The sequence below is a fragment of the Diuraphis noxia genome, unplaced genomic scaffold (genome assembly GCF_037042655.1).
Source record: "Diuraphis noxia isolate RWA-SAM2 unplaced genomic scaffold, SU_Dnox_SAM2 contig0002, whole genome shotgun sequence".
Taxonomy (NCBI): Eukaryota; Metazoa; Arthropoda; class Insecta; order Hemiptera; family Aphididae; genus Diuraphis; species Diuraphis noxia.
This window is the reverse complement of record NW_028301712.1, coordinates 34,845,897-34,866,754: the sequence shown is the minus strand read 5'-3', so window position 1 is coordinate 34,866,754 and position 20,858 is coordinate 34,845,897. Positions and strand designations below refer to the sequence as shown.

The following is a 20,858-nucleotide window of genomic DNA, read 5'->3' as shown; positions in this document are numbered from 1 at the left end:
GAATAATTATACAGACTTTTTATCGCGTAATTAATTGGAAACACGGTCCCCCGGCGGGAATTCAATTTCAGTATAATACAATAATATTAATATGTAGTTCAATTAAAAAGGGACGAAAATTCTATGCTTCGCGCGCGACGATATGAATATATACTGTCATACACCTGTGTAATATACATCTATATTAATATTATACAACCTGTAACTTATAACTCACTTATGCTGTCGCTGTCGAACATCGTTCTATATGTATAATTAACACCATTGAATTAATTAAAGTTACTTTCTCGTTTGTCTAACTCCTAATCGCATTCATAATATTATACCTATCTTCACAACATCCAATGCTAAATACTGCAGTCATTATGCGAGATTTAATCAACCGGCGCGTATGAAGATACGACACTATATACGACGTATTATAATATAACCACGCGAATCAATATCGATTATTATTAAAAATAATACGTTTTTGGAGTTCATAAGACGAAACGTTTTGTAACAAAATATAACAATGTAAACGTGGTATAAGAACCGTTTTCCTAACAAATTAATGACTTTCGAAATCTTTAAGTTCACTTTTTTTTACACATAACTTTTTTTTTTTTACACAAAACGTAATAATTAATATTATTACACGAATGAGAAAAATAAGCGACTCAACCGTTCTTCGGCCCAATTACTGTTAAAATTCACGATGCATCGAGTTAACTCTCATCGTATAAATCTAATACAGTATTATTATAATACCAACTAGTTAGTAGGTACCCAAACAGTTTTACGCAGTATTAAAAATGTGCACCTATACGTGGGAAGGGAAGCCACGTTTTTTAAAATGTTATATTTGAAATCAAATTCGTGTGATAATATTTGATATTATTTATCTGCTTAATTTCCGTATAGGTATCTACATAAAACTAAAGTCACTATAGGATTAGGATTGTATAACAATAACAAATATTTGATTTTAATAATGTTGTTCAGAAAACATATTTTTTACTATAAACATTTAACATATATTTTCAAATCGTTCTGAGCATACAACACATGAAATCCATTAAGAAAACTTACATCACTTAATGTATATATTTTATACCCAATACCGACATCATAAATGTAATATTATAAATATATATAATTATAATTATATGTTATTATATTATAAACAGTTATTCTTTGAGTTATTCAATATTTCCCCTCGCAGAATAAAAAATAAATAACAAAATTCATATTATTATTATATTTGATTTATTTCGTTAGATATTTCATTTCATAGCTTATGGAAAATATATATGATTATTTATTAGTGATACACTTAAAAAAAAGCGTACCTAAATATAAAACAAATACCTTGAGTACCTTCTATTATTTATAAATGGTTTTTTTTTTAAATTATTAATGGAATATTAGTAATTGCTATATTTTTGCAGAATTAACCATTAAAAATTACCTAACGTTAAAAGTTCACCGTTAAAAAAATAGACAAGGAAAACAAGGCAAAAGCATGCACAAAAGATAAAAGACGCGAGTATATCGTACATGAATAGGAGATGTACATGTATCGTAATCTATTTGCAAGGAATATATAATAATATAATCGCTTAATAGGGTTTTATGTTATAATACATTTTTGTGGATATGTATAAAAATAAGTCAGATGAATAATTAAAATGATGACACGTCGCACAATCAATCACATATATTATGACCAAATAAAATTGAATCTCATAATACTTGTGATTTATATTATTTATAATGTGTATTGTGTTCGTGATAAATATGTTATATAGTTTTTATGCCAAAATAATACCTAGTAGACATTCTAGAGACTATTGTAAAACAACAAATACAATTTGTTTTTGGTTATAAATCTTCTATATAATTTTTGAGAAAAAAATAAAACTAATCAAGCTATTCTACTTATTATAAATTAGCAAAATAATAATTAAATAAATACTTTCTTTGTTGCATATAAAAACTATAAAGCAGAATACACTGATCACACGCTGATAAGAATTTAAACTATACATTGCAGTGGCACAACTATAGTATTTATTTTATATTGTATAAAGTGATAGAGTAAAAACTATATAGAGTATACCAACTTTTTTAAAAGGAAAAACGTACCATATAGGTACTCAAGTGAACATTTTTAAAAATATCTTCAGTTTATTTTCGACACTATACCTAAATACTAATATTACTTACTTAATAATATGTTGCTTTGGTGCATTAAATTACCTTCCTTAGAATAGGACGAACTGCGAGATTAGAAAGTAAATTTATAATAACTAAAAGAAATTTAATATTTTAAAAATTATAAAAATAACGATTTAAATTGGTCCTCTTTAAATAATTTTTTATGGCTAACGCAATTTGACTACGTCTTTTAAAAGCATATATAGCAAATTTTACGTCACTAGTGCACGTTTAATTTCGATACAAAGTTTTAATATTATAAAATATTATAATATTATAAATTATTATTCTTTATTTACAAAAAGATAAATCCATTTTACATAGGTAATATAAATAATAATTAACAGATGATTATGGGTATAATAGTAGGAATTTGGTTTAACAAATGTATAAATAATTGCATTATAATTATGATAATAATTAATAACAATAATAGTAATAAAATTTATTTGTCATCAAATTTAAAGGTAACGACATTATCGCTATTTTCAACATTTTAAACTTTAGGCTGGGGCTATACATGGCGAATATCGCCCTGCGAGGCTATACACACCGAATTCGCAAGACTGATTCGTTCAATATTTTCGCCGTGATTTTCAAAATATTTCTACCATAATTTTGTCATGATTCAGTTCCGAAGTTAATAATATAATTGTATAATACAAATTCTACACCCATCTGGTGGGCTTAGTTCAAGAAGTCAAGAACATTCACATTGCATGTGTGAGCACGTACGGTACCTGTTCATTTTTCAGTCATTTTCGTTTACTTTATATATGTATATACTTTTTTCGTACCCAGTGAAATAATTTGTTTAGATATATTATGTTTATGATATTTACGATATTATCTACAATAATATTGTATTAAAATACCGTACTATGGTAATAATCGCAGCGAAATTCGTTGAATCAAAATACCTGTATACCAACTAACATTAAAAGTTATGGAAATAGACAGTTTTGCGGTTTTACGGATTGGTTTTTAAAAAAATCGTCGGCCGACGACGAATATCGCGGCGGATTAATTCGCGGCGTAATCGTATAGCCTCTCCGATTTAAACATATAGGTTTTCGACGACAGCGGAAATCGCCGCGAAATTCGTCGGGCGGATTCCGAGTCTAATACGTCGTGTATAGTCCCAGCCTTATGGTGAATTATAAGCTTGCAAAATATTTAGATATTTAAAAAAACCTATAACATTGTTTTTATTATATTGATTATAATTAAGTAAATTTATTTATTTTATAAATAGCCTGCTATTGCTTAAACATTCATCTACCTATACCTATAATTTCATGATTATTATATTAAATTTATAAATATTTAGCTTCATTAGGACTAATTAGAAAAATGTAAAACGCAAAAGTATAAATGTATTATTCGTCTACTTATATAGTCTAATTAAGTTATTTAAAGCTAATTACGCATAATATTGATAAAATTTAGTATATTAAAAAAAATATGTAGACGTATGTATAAGTACTTAATATAATGTTTAATTTAATTTAATTACCCATTACAATTTTGATCTAAAAATATTATTTAATTAGTATACATTTAATTATTCAATTTATAATAATCAATGAAAAATTAAAATACTTAAGTGTAAAAATATCCAAGGATACTGAAAATCACTATTGGAAGCTAGTCAATCATATAATATACATTATATTATAAATTATGTGCGATTGTAATGATTAGGTTATATTAGGTACTATCTATTACACCTTGGTTAAAATACTAAGAAATAAATATAAATAATATAAAAATATTGTCTTTGAAATGATAATTGTTTTTTAAATATTTTCCACTTAAAAAATCGTTTATTTTTCTTACATTTTACTTAATAAGTAGGTACATATACAGATACTCAACAATACAAATAACTAATATCGTTACAATTAATAGATTTCACTATCACACAATATCATCAAATACGAGTATGTAAGCAGTATCCTAAGGCGTAAGAATAATTGCTAAGTTTGTCCTGCAAATCTTTACAATTTAATAGATTTTAATGATTATGTGTGTCTAACAAAAAAAAAAAAAAAAAAAAAAAAAACAGAATCAACAATGCGCGCTGTTCTAATATTTTTTCGATACTTTTTAGATCATAAATCAAAACCGACATAAATGATAAATTGCATAAGTTTGTTTAAAAGCCGGTTAAATTCTTTTGAGTTTTGAAAACTTATTATCGATACAAATATATAATCGAAATAAATATACAATATCAGGCCCATATTACATTATAAATGTATAGATAATATTGGTGGAACTATTGTGTTAACACATTGTTATTTTGCACTTGTATATTATACTTAATAATACCTGCATACTACTGTATTATTAATATTTATAAATGTGAAATATGTTTTTGTAATTTTATTTATCGTTAAGCTTTGGTGATCTCTTCATGGCCAGTAACTGGGTCACCCCTTCTCCGGTGGCCCACACGCGTTGTGGACAAGTCCGATTTTCACGGTCGCCACTGACACACATCGAACGTTCAAACCGACCGACCGGATATCCGATTGTACAACGGTTTCGAAAATAAAATAGTATAAACGCTATTTTTCTACCCTGATAACAATAGCGAAAAAATTGAATAGGTAAAAATTTTAAATAGTTTTTCGACACAACACCTATCGCTCAGATAAATAATATATTATGGTGAAAAAACCTAAATGCAATCCACATTGTAATGTTCAACATTAACTTTTTTTTTAATCTCCTAAAAATACATGTTTAGAAGAACATTAGTATTTTTTCAAACACATTTTGGACGTTACTATAATATAGTGCCATTATTTTGTACATTAAAATAATAATAATAATAATAATTTAGTCCGCGTGACACACTTGTAGACTTCTCTTCTTGTATGCCTCATATGTCGAGTGGTAAAATTGAATTGTTTTGTAAACCCGATTCGACTGTAAGTGTGTCATCGGTCGATTATTATCACATACAGTACTGCGTCTACGGTATAGGAAATAAATAATTGTCCTAGTGTCGTTTTTCAATAACAACAACACTCGGTTTAACATCACTCTACATTGTATAACAACAGTTTGTGATATACAAAAACGAAAAATCGACGAGTTTTCACACTTAATATATTGAGATCTCTCAAACTAAACTCATGTAAGTTCTGATGTACGGAGTATCTAGTAATACAATATACAATATATTATTGAGAAGGTACGAACGGCTAACAGTAAGCAATTTCAAAACTATTACCGTTCTTATTTTTCAACGGACATTTCTAGAAGCATTTTAAATAAGTTATTTACAAAACGAATTACATACCTACCCATAAGTGTATAAAATACCAAAATTAAACCTGAATAAGATATGTAATTTAAAAGTCCATAAACCTATTGAGTATTATCAATTGAACTTTGGTTTTTACGAACAAACTAGGTGTTTGATCGGTATAAGAATGTTAGAATATTTTGAGAATATTAGGTAATCAATTTCTAAGCAACGGAATTTCTGAGGGTCATTTTAACTATGATTTTCGAATCAATTCATATTTAAAAGTTTTGAAAATGTATCCAGTATTGTTTTTATCAAAAACCGTGTTGGTACGTTATCATTTAAATATATTTAACATTTAAGATGCTACTTTAATTTATTTATCCAAATATGCTGTTTGTATATAATTAGGAACCTATTAGTATTCTTCAAACTTAAATTTAAAATGTATCGTCTAATTTTTGTATTGAACACAAAATATTAAGAATTGCAGGCCTTTTAATGAAAAATAACATAATATGGATACCTAGGTATAGGTACTCAGAACCCTTGTATAAATTTTAGTTAGTATTGCATGTAAATTGTAATCAATAGATATTCAATTAGTTGAAACAATATAACATAATAACTCGTGTATTAACAATGGATAAACGTATATATAATTTACCGTGTGCATAATGGAATATGCACATTATATACCTACAATAATATATTATACATAAAATAGATTATAGAATATTAATAATTAATGATGATATGTTCAGGCACCTATTCATTTTCCTTCTTCCTTCTTTCATACTTTTTTTTCCGCCGGCCATATTTTTATTGACAATGACTGCACTTGTCCAAGACATTTATGAATTTTCAACAAGTAATGCGATACCTAAAGAAGGTGACCGCAATTCGTCTCTACGAAATGAAAATTTATAACGTCGAAAATCTTTTGACGTATCGTGATTAAATTTTAGAGACAGCAGGAAATCAAATAAAAATAATTTGTTTTTGTAAATGTGTTATTGAATCTACGAGGGAAACAAGATCACCTTGAAATATAAAAAACCATTATCATATAAATATAAACTACCATTATGTATTTTTATTGTTCACCCATTTAAGTAAGTAGGTAGTTATATAATATTTATGAACATATCATACCGAATGATAAACCAATACTGGAGAGAGAATATAAAATATAAAAGTACATTGAGTATACCTAATTAATAACTAATATATTTGAGTTCATCTCGTTCATCGGTATAAATATATTATGTTTGCCTAAAATCTTTAAATATAACCGGAAACAATGTGCGATGAATATAAATTTATTTTTTTTATTTACTTCGTTATTCGATTGTCTATGCCGATCACGCGATGTATAATAACATAATAGGAAGTATATCACCAGTAAACCTTTTAGTGGGTGCATATTGACATCCATTGTTATCGTAATTCAAAAGTGGGAGTACTGACGAATAAATTAAAATACTATATGCATACTATTTTAATCGTTGTACCGTTTTCGCATATTATACTCACAGAATGGCAGGGGTGGCATGTAGGGGGTGGGATCAATCGATCAACTCTAAACGTTGTCTGTCGCTAAGAAACCAACACGCCAACAAACGCTATTGTCTATCTATTACTGTATAAGATCTATGTTATATATTTAAAAAAAAACTATAAGGTTAGAACGAATATAAGTCTTAATATTATCTTATTAGGTCAACATTTTGTCATGGATTATCTTGGTTGATTCTAATAAAAATATATACGCACTATATGCACGTGATGCATACCGAAAATGCCATAGCGAATGTATAATAAATAATAATACTTGCAAACGCACGATCTCATTATTCCTTGCTAAAAATGTAATATGGCACGTTTTGTCTCCAAATATTATCCATCCTCATTCATCACAGACATTCATTCGACTCGTATAATAATATTACCTAACTTTCACGGCGATGGTTTTAATTATTAGAAAAAAATATAATATTATAAGCAACGTTACGCAATAGGATTCATATATATTATTTTAAGTTATAACGATATTATCATGTTTGCACTTACGCGGCAGAGCATGGACGAGGGACAACAATGCAAGGAACACTTTATAATATAATATATTTTATGTATGAATTTATGATGCGGTTTTATTAGCAATATTACCTATATAAAAATCTCGTGTGTCTCTAAATGAATATAAGTTGCGTATATGATAAACAGATAATAACAGATCTCACGGTCGACTGTTTATATATTTTCCGTTTGTTACACTCAATATAATATATTATACATATATATATAGGTATATATATTATATGTATTATGTATAATGGCCAAGCGGTACCTATCATGCACTATCGTTGCATGGAACTGTAAAAAATTGTATTTCTCGATTTCTTACCAATAAAACGAATACTGTATGTGAATAGTCAATAATCATATCATTCATATCGGTATTAACTATAAATAATACTAAAAATGTATTATAATGGTCGTGCAGATGTACAAAACAACGAAATCGTTTCACGCAATAGGCCCCGCCGAACATTAACGGACATTTATACAACGTCATATAACAAGTAGTACTCTGTAAAATTGACCATACATATGATAACACCCATTGTTACTACTAATACGCAGTAGTCATATATTTTTTACGAATACCGTCAATAGTCAAGACTATGACAAGAATATCGTATATTCTATATGTATAGTAGGTATATGTATAAAACGTTATTTCAGATAGTTATACCTATTATACGGTAATAGTCGCCTGAAACAAACTTCACAGTTGTTTAGAAATATTGTTTTATTCAAATATATTATAATATTATGGATACCTAGCACAGTCGTACGTGATGCATAATAAACAATTTATTCTTCATTCGAACATCGCAGATTTTACCTTTGAAAAATGTATCCTATTCACCGATGGAAGTCAATCACCGAATGGATTGAACCTATTTAGAGATAAAATGCTGTTAAGATTAAATAACGGATTTGAATCCAAATTTCATTTTTGTCAGTATATGTTCGAAAACATTACACTCTCAGCACAAAATTAATTTAATATACCAAAGAATTAAAAAATGCGACTTTCAGTAGCGTAATTTAGGAATGATGCAGAGGAGGATAAATTCCCCAAACTTTTATTTTACTGCTAACATTTTATATTATGAGGTAGGTTACTGTACGAGGCTTACAGATTTTGCTAAAAACATAAAATCCCTTCCTGATTAGGGAATCACGCCAATAGTGATTTTTATATATTATTGAATTTTTATGTTTTCAGGTCATTTAAAAAAAAATAATGGATACAATTTGATACAAATATATTTATTATAATAATTATTCATTCTACAAAAATAAAATAAAATATTATACCTATATTTCGTTTTTACCAATACAATTTTCAAGGTAAAAAGAAGATAAGAGAAGACGAATAATAAAATCATATGAATAACTAATAAGAATTAGTATTATAAATTTATAACAAAACAAATTTTTTCAATGTTAAAAATAATTTTAAGAAACCGTTTTAGTGCATTTTTTACAACCTGCTATATCTGCAATAATTTTATTAAATTTTCTTGTTTTTTCAAGCATATAAATCCCAATAATTATATCCCTATTATATCTTCGTCGAAAACCGAGAATAACCGCGAATAAGTGAGTAAAAAGTAACGTAGGTAACACTATGTTAAGACGTACTAGAAAAACCGTCTTTTATGCAGGCATACCGCGGGGGCCGCTCCCATCAGAGGTAACCGACGTCCTGCGTTGTTTTTATAGGTACCTAGTAAAATTATTACAAGATCCTTCTTAAAGGAAGCATAATGCATAAACGTAAAAACAACAGTTCGTAAACCTCGTTCGATTAATACCAGTTTGTGTGTGTGTCAACAGAGTACAAGGTGGTGCATAACGAATATTTAACTTACAAATTACATAAGAAAATATCAAATCCTTGCGATACAATACGTACAATAAACGTAATATACATTGTGTTGTTTATGACCTGTTCGAACACCCCTACACATCCCTGCACGGTGTGTTGTTTGTTAGTTGTTAGTACGTGAAATAATACATTTGATATTGAGGTGGAAAAAAACCAAACGAAATCAACACCGGGACTTCACAATAGAAAAAAATAACATTAAATAGCCAGTTTACCTTGCCCTTTCCAAGACGTCAAGTCGGATTACGAGGAAAAAAAATGTCATGGTATTCGTGCCGTAAGACAAGTGCAATGTGTTTTTCGAATACGCTAGTATGTGCGCGCATGCGCAACAAGACTCGCGGGGAAAAGCAAGTCGGATATATTGTGCTGAGCTAATGTGGTGGCGTTATTAAATTGGCTAGCGAAAAACCGGTTATCTCGGGAACCCGTTCCCAGTAATAAATCCAATTGCATAGTCCATCGCAACTGATTAGAAGTTCTCGTTATCAGCACCACATTTATTATTTTCCAAACAACCTTATTATGGCGGTTTTTACGGTAACACGCTAACAATATTATTTTTGAAACACTCAACGAGTCAACCATATTGAGGCCTATCGCAAATACACTTATAGTTATGAAGATGGAAGAAAAACAAAAAGTATAATTATCGACATATCATATTATGCGTTTTCTAAATTCTAAATGTATAACTAATTAATTGATATCATTACAGTGGTTGACAGTTAAATTAAAGTAAGTTACTGTGCCTACTTCAAATATAATATTAAATAATACGATCAAGTAAACATGTAAACATGGATGAAATAATATTATCATTTTTAGCATACTCATTTTAAAATCACACCTACCTATCTTTAAAAAAAAATTTGATCAATGGAGGATGTAGAATGTAGATGTTTCAGTCTAGTAAAATAATGCTCAAAAAACTATTGTATTAAGATTAAGTAGTCAATAACGATATAACATTAAATTCAATATTTTATAACGGTTTACAGGATATTGTGTATACGTCTTATTATAATTCGTTGTTGTTATAACGCATTATGCCATTACTGCGACAAACAACTATTATGCTTAGAATAGGTTAGGTACCTGTTTGCTCAGAATTAGAATGTAAAACTATACCAAGTGTAATAAGCAGAAACTATGAATTAAATTTTTTTTTAAACTACTGCTTTCTTCGTAAAATTATAATGTATTGTTGATTTTTTTCTTTCGTCCACTGCTCATTACACTTAAACCTGTATAATATTGACGGCCAGTAGGTACTCATATAACGGTAGTGACCGGTTTTTTAATCTTCATTTAAATCAGAGCTGTTCTTGAATAGGAAAGACCCAAAAAATCACATATTAATTATCATTGTGTAAATCGCACACTAGTAAACAGTGCGAGGAGTGATGTAGTCTCTTTACGGGGGCGATCTAAGACACGGTAAGCATTATTCGTGATGACGAGAGGGGAGGAGGCATCGTCATTCGCTACGGCACTCTTCACCGTGTGACCTTCCCTTCCAGTTATCATTGGTAAAGTATACATTATACACGGAAAACAGATGATTCCAGACAACCTAGGTACTGTGTGCACTGAAGTAGAAAACTTGTATCCATACTATAAAAATATATATATAATATACATATTAGGAAAAAAAATGTAGGTTATATTTTAAAGTTTTAATTCAGATTATCAATGGCGTTGACAATAAAACAGAAAATCCCGAACGGTCCCATACATGAACACACACACACCCACATCGCGATTTATGTCTAACCTATAGTGCATAATACGCGCGAAGATACCTAGGAATTAGGATCACTGTACGGAACACGGTTAACATGTAAAATTGTCAGACTTGTATTATTATTTGATAAAATAACCATGGTTTTATAACAGCCGTATGCATGAAGTAAACTGCAACGTTTAAAAATGTTTTACTACGTTCAATTAAAAATCGATTTCAAAAGAAACTTGGTATTCGATAATATTCTATTAATTTACTACTCGATTTCTAGTCAACGGTCAAACCGTAAAATAGTAATGAAAGGAGAAAAATATAAAAAAAGACAACCAAAACATGAACAATTAAAACGAAATTCATTATTTAATTTTTGTTCTATTGTGAAAAAACATTGAATGGAATAATAACGAGCAAAAAGTAAATAACTAAATTAGGTATTTGCACAATACTATCAAGTAGAAAACCTGTGATACCGGTGTAATAACATAATAGTCAGCAAATAATTTAGTCCCGACATACCTACTTAAAAGATAATAGCACAAAATTATTCGCACGTGAAAAAGGTTGTTTTTAGTCGTTGAAAATGTATTCTAAAAACCAACTTTTTTCTCTATAATTCACCTCTTCTAAAACCCTTTGTCAGTAACCCTTTTTGATAACATATCATTTGTGTGATTTCTAAAAACTTTAATTTTTGTTATCTCCAAAATCTCGTAGGAACTCACCTCGAAATGTTTAAACCTTTATATATTTACCTACCACCTATTTAAGTTTTGGTATAAATAGTGAAATGTCAACAGCCCGCAGCTTTAAAATAAAATATGAATTCGTCACTTGGTGTGAAATACCCCCCTCCCTCTTATACGGAAAATCATATTTTTTCAGGAAAAATAATTTACTGTTTTTGTGGTACGGATATAGATGCATAAGTCTAAATCAGGGGTCGGCAAGTAATTTCTAATAGAGACCGGATGATTAAGATATTAAATAAATGAGGTCCAACGAAAACAATTTTTGTCAAATCTTTATATTTTTGTAGTAGTTTATGAAGATAAAAAGATTAAGATATGTTAAAGGTTTAGTTTTCTGCCTTCCACGGTCCGAATTCAGACCGCGGTCCGCCAGTTGTCGATCATAAGTCTAAATAGTAAATAAATCTCAATACAAACCTGCGTACAAATTTATTTTTATATTATACTTAATAACAAGATCTTTTTGAAGAGTTATTTAACTTGTATAATGTTTTATTTTACACTTGGTTGCTTAAAGCATTTTATTTCATTGTGTTTCCAAATTCATTATGTTAGATCGTGATGTTGTTGTGACATATAAATGCGGACAATAAATTGAATAGAAGACTATTTATATTATGAGTAATAAATCATTACTGAAAACCTAAACAAAGTTGCTTGTAAAAGCATACACAAATATATAGACATAATATTATTATTACTACAGTACCTACACATTAGGTCATCTATAATAAGAAATAAATAATCATCAGTGAACTTCGAAGTTCAACCGGTGAGTCCCCGTATCTACGAAATATTATAACGTGTTTATAGAGACAGGTATACCTATCAATTATCGTAACGCGGTGGTGCAATTTTTTTCGTCATATTAATATTATTATAATACACAAACCGTACACCTGCACAACCAGCACTGACGACCGACGTACACACATCCATAATAAATAATAATATACAATTGTACAACCTACCACAGGGAGGGCTTATAGGAGTGGCGTAGGGGGCTTATTCAAACCATTCTTTTTCAAACGAACATCAGTAAACTATAACCTTGTCCCTCCCAAACAATGAAGCCTGCTTAAAAAGTTAAAATCAGTAGAATACAAATTATTAATAACTTCAAGATGTGGCCTGATAAAATTTTAAAAGATCATCACGTGATGATATAAGCTTATTTTTTTTTTTTTACTCCAACTAGTCGTACCTACCTATAAAGAATATCCAACACTTACATTTCTGTCTCGAATTTTACGATAAGAATCTGCGTCTAAAATATTAGAAACGTGACCTAGGTATGTATATGATATAATATAGTACAAGCAAAACGCCGAAAACTAAATCTGTAAGTTTGGTATTTTGGTGGATTGCATATAACGTCACAGTGCCGCCGGCGGGATTTCCGTTAGGTACACACACAATACATAGATAATAATATCACAGTCGTAACGCGTTGCATTGTTGTCGGGACGTATTCAAATATTGTCGGCCGGCCAGCAACTGCATAGTAAACGATCCGTAGAGTATAGCAGGTGGTAGTGGGGCCGAAGTTACGATGATGATGATGATAATAATAATAATAATAATAATAAATAATAATAAAAATAAAAAATAAAAACCAGTCTCCTCATAATAATATCAAATATATAACGCTATAGTACAAGAGACCCCGCGGGCGGTTGATTGATGTAATTGTATCAGAATCAACAGATCCCTCCGTGGTGTTACGACAAACTCGCGGCGTTTATTATCCACGGCAGACATTCAAAATATATCCATTATGACGATGCCATACCTACACCACAACACAATCCGCTTCTCGGACGTATCCATAGTCCTATTTCATTTTGCCAGGCCGGTAATCGTTTCAACATTTACTCACATAAAGCTTATCAATAATTGTATATCAAAAAATAAGACTATATAATATTCGATGATAACAAATCGTGGTTTTGAAAATATTCTCGAACTTACCCGCGTCTCGTCCATATCCCGCGGCCACCAGCAAGAGTACCGCCGCGGTGGCGGCCAAGACGTGCGCCGAGCGCAACGTCATCGCCGCCGCCGTGATCGGCGTTCGTCGAGTCACCATCGCCCCGCGCGCGCGTTCAAAGTGGTGCGGGCGCGGTCGGTTCAGAACATCACAGCGGGCCGCACGTTCCCGGGAAAGCCCGCGTCGACGGCGGGATAAAAAGCGGACGGTCGCGCACAGGTACACGCGCGAAAACCGAAAAAATCTCTGCGGCTAAAGTCTAAGAAAACAGACCGAAATTCGAACGACAATCGCGTATACGGCGTTATTATTGGTACGATTCCGATTATCGCATGAAGCACTGCAGCACACTGTTCTTATTATGGGGGAGTATGATGCGTTTATTATTAAATTTCGTATTACTATTATCACGACGCACAATAAACTATAGTCGGACGACGAAACGTGGAACACACGTCGTGGTCGCGCGCGCGCGTACAAGTCACTACTATAAACTACCGGTCGGCGGTCACGTCGCACGGCACTACCTACTTGTTGACTGCGTTTGCCGCCTCTGGAATGAGCCGGCCGTCGCTCTCTCCCCCGTATGCGCACGCACGCACGCACCACGCGACGCGGTACCGAATTGCACGCACGCACTACGGCCGACGCGCGATACGACCGATGGACGGACCGGCCGACGACTACTTTGGACGTCTTTGGACGGCGACGCGATGACGTCTCGGTCTGGCCGTTTATCTTTATTATCATCTCCAGTTTACCTACGTGTTTGCCGTAGGTAAGTTTTTTTTTTATATATAATATCATCCTACCACGGTCCGAGCAACTGGTTCGTATTCGGGTTGGTAGGGGGTGGTGGGGTGAATATGTGTTTCGTTTTCCCGCAGCCCCGCGCCAAAGATGGTGGAAACGACGGCGCCGGGTACGCATTGCATACTGCAACCACCCGCCGGGCGCCAATGTGACGACGTCGCAGGTAAAAATATACTATAATTCATAAGGGCGATGATAAGGTGGTGTGTATATATACATTTTAGGTAATTGAAAATATATAGAAAAACCGTGTCTGGGATCGCCGTTTTTCGAGTGTCAACGTTGTCTTTTATTTTGCGATTTTGCCAACGATGATTGTTTTTTATTAGGTACTTATTAATGTTATAATTAAATTTTTCTGAGGAGAAAGATATTGAGAGTCTAGAGCGAGATTTGATATCATGATTCTGTTCTAAACGACTGAAATGAAAAATAAATAAATAATCGATGTGAACTAAACGGTTGTAAATACTATATATTATATTATGTACAGTGGACCTGACAAATTTTGCGTCATTGCCGCTACTAAAATCCTCACAAATTAAAAAAAAAATAGAGTATTCAACATTTTTGTAGACTGCTTATGCTGTAAGCATATGTAATATGTATTATGTATACTGTAGTGTCGTAAAAAAATAAGAACTTTGTCCAAAGGCAATATAGAGTCATTATTTTCTAATTTATTTATTTGTTTAGTTGTAATTTGTTAATATTCCCGAAATGTTTTATGATATCTACTTAGAAATATATCATGCAGAAATTACTTCACATTTTTTCACAAATGTATAATAACCATTTGTTTACGTGTCAATATGTCATTTAAAAGTTTAAAACTTCCAAATACGATTAATTTCACCAAAACTTAAATGCTAATTTTTTAGTAAAGAAACGTATTAAAATATTTCTTAAGCGAAAAAGACACGAATAAAAATCCCCATATAAATCACATTTATACATTTTGATGAAAAAGTGATATTTTATCAGCATTATTTTTTTATTCTTGAAAGTTCTATGCAGTCTTAAAGTTCGATAGTTACCCTTCTCCGATTTCCTTAACCATACCATCTATCTTTTGCTTTCCAGTACAACAACATTTTCTTTTTAAGGTGTTAAAAAGTCTAAAAAATATTTAAATGATATATTATACCTTTCGGAAAACATTTTAATTGATAAAGTGTATATCAACAATTATTTGTTTTAAATACCATACTATGTTTTTGAAATATTTAAAAAACAATATAGAAGTACATACAAACATTAAACATTCATGTATGACTATAATAGTTTAAGTGAATGTAGAATGACGTAAATTTCATTAACGCAGAGATAGCTGTAAATAGTATTTTTTTAATACGTGTCTATGAATTATTATTGTTTTTTTAAATAGGTAGTAAAAAGTGTTAATATAACAAGAATAAATTCAGAAACTAAAAATCATATAATATTTATAGTTTGTACAATATTATTTACCAAGTAGTCAAAGTATTTAATGTTATATTTGGTTGTCAATTTTAAACACTTTATCTACACAAACAAATAAACAAAAAAAAACATATTACAGAAAACAAAGAAGTACAATATAGTATTATTTATCGAAAAATGATTTCCTCTGAAGATATTATACACAATAACTACTCATACATAAATAACTGTCAAATAAAAATTGATGCACAAGCAATATTTGAAAATATATGTGAGAGAACTGAGAATATCCCATGCCATGATAAACCTCACTATCTATAAATTATTAAACCATGCATTACTTCAAATTATTAGCACATGGATGGTGCGTTCAATTTTTTTTATACTTACGTCTATTGTATAGATTTTTATGATTCATGACCTATCTTTATCTATTTCTTAATAATCATTAAAATAAATTTAATTAATCATAAACTCATAACTAATGAATAATGATACATCTTTTCAACTTAAAATATAAATTCCAAAAGCCTTATCCCAATATTTATGTATTTAACTGTATATTAAATACTCATCACCTATAAGAATTCATAGTAAAAAATTTTAAAATCTTTTAAATTTTTATGCATTCTTTTTAAGTTAAGTTTGTACTTTGTAGTTTTACTCATATAAACAATAATTAAATACTGGGACAGATAATATTATAACAAAATGTTAATAATTAAATAAATATTCAGGCTGAATAATTCCACTCAAAATCAACATTATTATTTATTAATATAAGTAATACGACATTATACGCACTATAACTTATAAACAAAAAGTTTGATCAGTCCTATATGGCTATATGTATAATACAGATATACATATTATAGACATACGATTAGACTATTATTTGAATTTTATGCGGGAAATGTAAATTTATAGTACATAACTAGAATAGTATTGATTATATATTTTGTTGATACTTATTTTATTTATTTATTTTTTTTTTTTTTAATAGGAACAAATCATCATAAATGTGAAAGATTCGAAAAACTATTATAATCTATAATTTGACCGACATAATAGCGATTTTTGACCTCAATAAGATAATAATACAAATAATATAAATATTATAGAAATAGTTTAGAATTAAAACGACCAAAAAAATGTCTAATATTTTCATTCCGCATATTCTCAATTTACTTAAAATATGTTAACGAAGTGGTAATGCGATATGATTCAAATAAAAAATACCATGAATCATACCAGTTTGTAAAACAAATTTTAAACGCACCGAAATACTGAAGTTGAAAATTAAACTTTAATAAACATTATCGAGTAAAAATTGAATCATTATTATTATTATTTATAATATAATGAATATGATGTTTACGTTAATATTTTATTATTGTAATTTCTTTATAGTCAACATTTTACTATCATTATTATTTTATATTTTTATGTAAATTTTACTTTTTTACTTTTCAGCAATGAAAAATTTAATTTAATTAGGAGGTATCCATATAATAATTTAATGAATTGCTGAAAAAAAGTCTCGGAAAAAATCCCGGTAAAAAAAGACTCATGCTAGGGAAAAAAATCCAGATAAAAAGAGTCCCACACTTGAAAAGTCAAATAATTTAAAATGTCTAAAATAATAAAATTTAATAAAATATAATAAAACATTATAAATAAAATTAGAGTACCTAATATATAGTTATTATAATAATGATATTAAAAGTTAATTTTTAAATTATTAGGACAATAAAGGTACAACCCTTTCTTAGATTATGACCTATGTGTGTAAAAAAATCTAACACAAAAATATTGCCCTCTAATATTTGTATAATTATATTTTGTAGATGTTTTTCGATAGTCTGAGTTTGTCCCAATTTTTTAATACTTTTCGAATCTCTTTCATCATCTACAGCTAACTTCGCTTCAACTGCGGAAATTTTCATTTCTATTGGTTCGATAAAAGAATCACCTGAAGAGCACCTAAGTTAAGTTAAGGTTTAGTATAATTTTAATTTAAAATTATTTTATTCAAATTATTTAATTTAAATAAAAATAAACAAATAATTAATTTAAAAAAAATACAATGTTATTTACTTTAAATAATTTATTTCGTTTACATTAGGTGGATCATTAAATGCCCTATGATTTCTAATTTTTCTTTTTAGATATTCTTCTGCTAGCAATTCAACGAGTATAGATTTTAGGGAATGTTTGATACTATTTCCGAAAACATTTGAACAGGAAAATCGCTTGTTAGCTAAGCTTTTTCTACAATTATATTTTTTATTTTGTCGCAGAAACAAGATGTTCATTTCCTTGATGCATATGATCACTATTTACAGAAATCAATGTTTGACAAGTTACCTATGTTTAAATCAGTTTTTTTTAAAATATGGACACTTCATAAAGCTATTTTTTAACACCTCCAACGAATAAAATTAGAGCATTATTTGTGGAAATTGTACAAAAATCTCTTATGCGCAACCTAAGAATTTTTTGTTAGAATTAATCAACTCCATTTTTCAATTCAAATTAACTTGCTTGTAAACTGCGAAAAAAACATAAAATTTGAAAACAAACGTATAAACGATTCAATACAATACTATAAAATACGATATCACCTAAAAGACTGGCAATAGTCTCATTACGTATATCATCATGACCTGTGTCAGATATTCGGAAATAGAGAATTTTTTGGTATACTAAATATAAGATCAGAAGGTACGGATTATGATAGTTATTAATGTATTATAGTACATAGCAAATGTACAAGCATTTTATACATTACACACTTAAATACAAAGCACAATTATTGTAGAACTGTACTACAAGATTAATAAGTGTGTATTTTGATTAATTTTTCATTCAACTTTTTCCGATTACCAATTTAATATGTGTACTAACAAGTTATACAACGATATTGTAAGTAGGTAAAGACTTTGGTTTTCAAAATAATTTTCTAAGGTCATAATATTATATGCAAATTCCATTGTACTTCAAATTATCTTTCAAAATATTTAATTTATAACTTTTAAATTGTTATTTTTGTTTGTGTTATATTATATTATAAAGTACCTATTAAAAAGCAAATTCGAAAAGTGTATTATTCTTATGATCATGACATCATGGTATCATAGTTTCATCTTTAAAATATTAATATTTTATAAGTCTATTTCTAATCAAGAGTTCAAGACTGTATTTGTTGGATAGTGAAATAGTTTAAGTTGTATAAAACTATAAAATGTCCCATCAGAAATTTCAATGTTATTTTTAATTGAATATTTGAATTTACTTATTGACTAAAAAATATTTCACCAACTACCATACAGTGCATAATTCCATCATAGACTAGTAAATAGTAATAAGCTTATTTAGCTTATAACTAACGAGTAATGACACATTCAAATTTAACCTATATACTTTAATACTGCTACAATCCTAGTACTAGCCATTACAAACAGACGTTAGGATTGAACATACCGCTGATTTCGGTTGAGTAAATGACAAATACCGAGATATAGGTACCATATATAGGAGCAAACTGATGGTCGGCGGGAATAAAGTATTAACTATGCATACTAAATAATAATAATAATAGATGGCATGTAATAGGCAATTGCTAAAATTGCACACAGTGAAACGTATATTCTGAGAAGTAATGTTTTCATTATACTGCAAAAAATAAATTAAAAAACAGATTAAATCACAGAGGTGTTCCCCAGCCGTCACCTGTTAATAATAGAACAGATAGACAGGAAGAAATAAAAGAACATAATAATAATCAGACATAAAATTAATTAATATTATATAGAAAAGGTACCTACTCGTGAGTTGTGATGAAAATGTTATAAAATGTCTGTTATAAAATGTTATAAAATGTTCTTGTTTATTATTATAAAATAATAGTCCTTGCAGGTCGTGTTTAAAATTAAATTATTTTATCATCTAATGTCTACACTGTGTAATGTGTATAATCCAAGCAAACAAACAATTTGAAAAAATGTTTGATTTTTTGAAGTTGACACATTTAAACTAATATAAATTGATTAAATATCTGTTTTAAAATCCAAAATGTATTTCTGAAATTTACAATAATAAATTATTTTATAATGTCATGTTCTCTAACCTCTCCTTCCTCTCAATCCCAGATAACCCAATCCGCCGCCTCAAACTAAAATGGCCACGAGACCTACTAAATACTGAAAGACAATTAAAATACATTAATTATTCAAAATGAAATATCTACCAGACACAAGTTTGAAGTAGTGTTACTGGGCACCCTCTTCTAGCACGTCACCTCGCATTGTATAAAATAAAAAATTACCTATTGTAGGTAAATACTAAATACCAATTACAGATTGTATATTTTATTTTTTCTAAAAAAAAAAAAAATGTTATGTTACTTTCAATGTATGGCGTGCCAGTATTATTAGGACGAAATACGGTTGAGTTTTACTGTTTTTTGCATTGAATAAGGTTCAGGTAAAATATTTTTCTGTTAAAACACGATTCTGATGAAATATTTTCAGACATTTTACTTATTCCTCTTAATTTTTAGTTTTCGCATCCCATACCATTTTGTTCTCGTAAAATAATAACCAGTTAAAGAATATAACATGTTTAGGTATGAATATGTAACAAATATTGTTTATAAACGATCCAAAATAATTGTAAGTTTGGAACATTTTTTTATAACAACTATAATT

The 20,858-nt window shown here is 29.2% G+C and overlaps 1 protein-coding gene across 2 annotated transcripts in view; it reads right to left on the bottom strand.

Annotated features, from left to right (window-relative positions):
- Positions 1-14,442, bottom strand: part of mgl (low-density lipoprotein receptor-related protein megalin) — a 68,270-nt gene extending 53,828 nt beyond the window's left edge. For both annotated transcript variants that reach the window (XM_089220956.1, XM_089220957.1), the window contains exon 1: positions 13,896-14,442. In XM_089220956.1, coding sequence (XP_089077082.1) covers positions 13,896-14,013 — 118 coding nt within the window. In that variant the 5' untranslated portion in view covers positions 14,014-14,442. The remainder of the gene's footprint in view (positions 1-13,895) is intronic.
- Between the last annotated feature and the right edge of the window lie 6,416 nt (positions 14,443-20,858).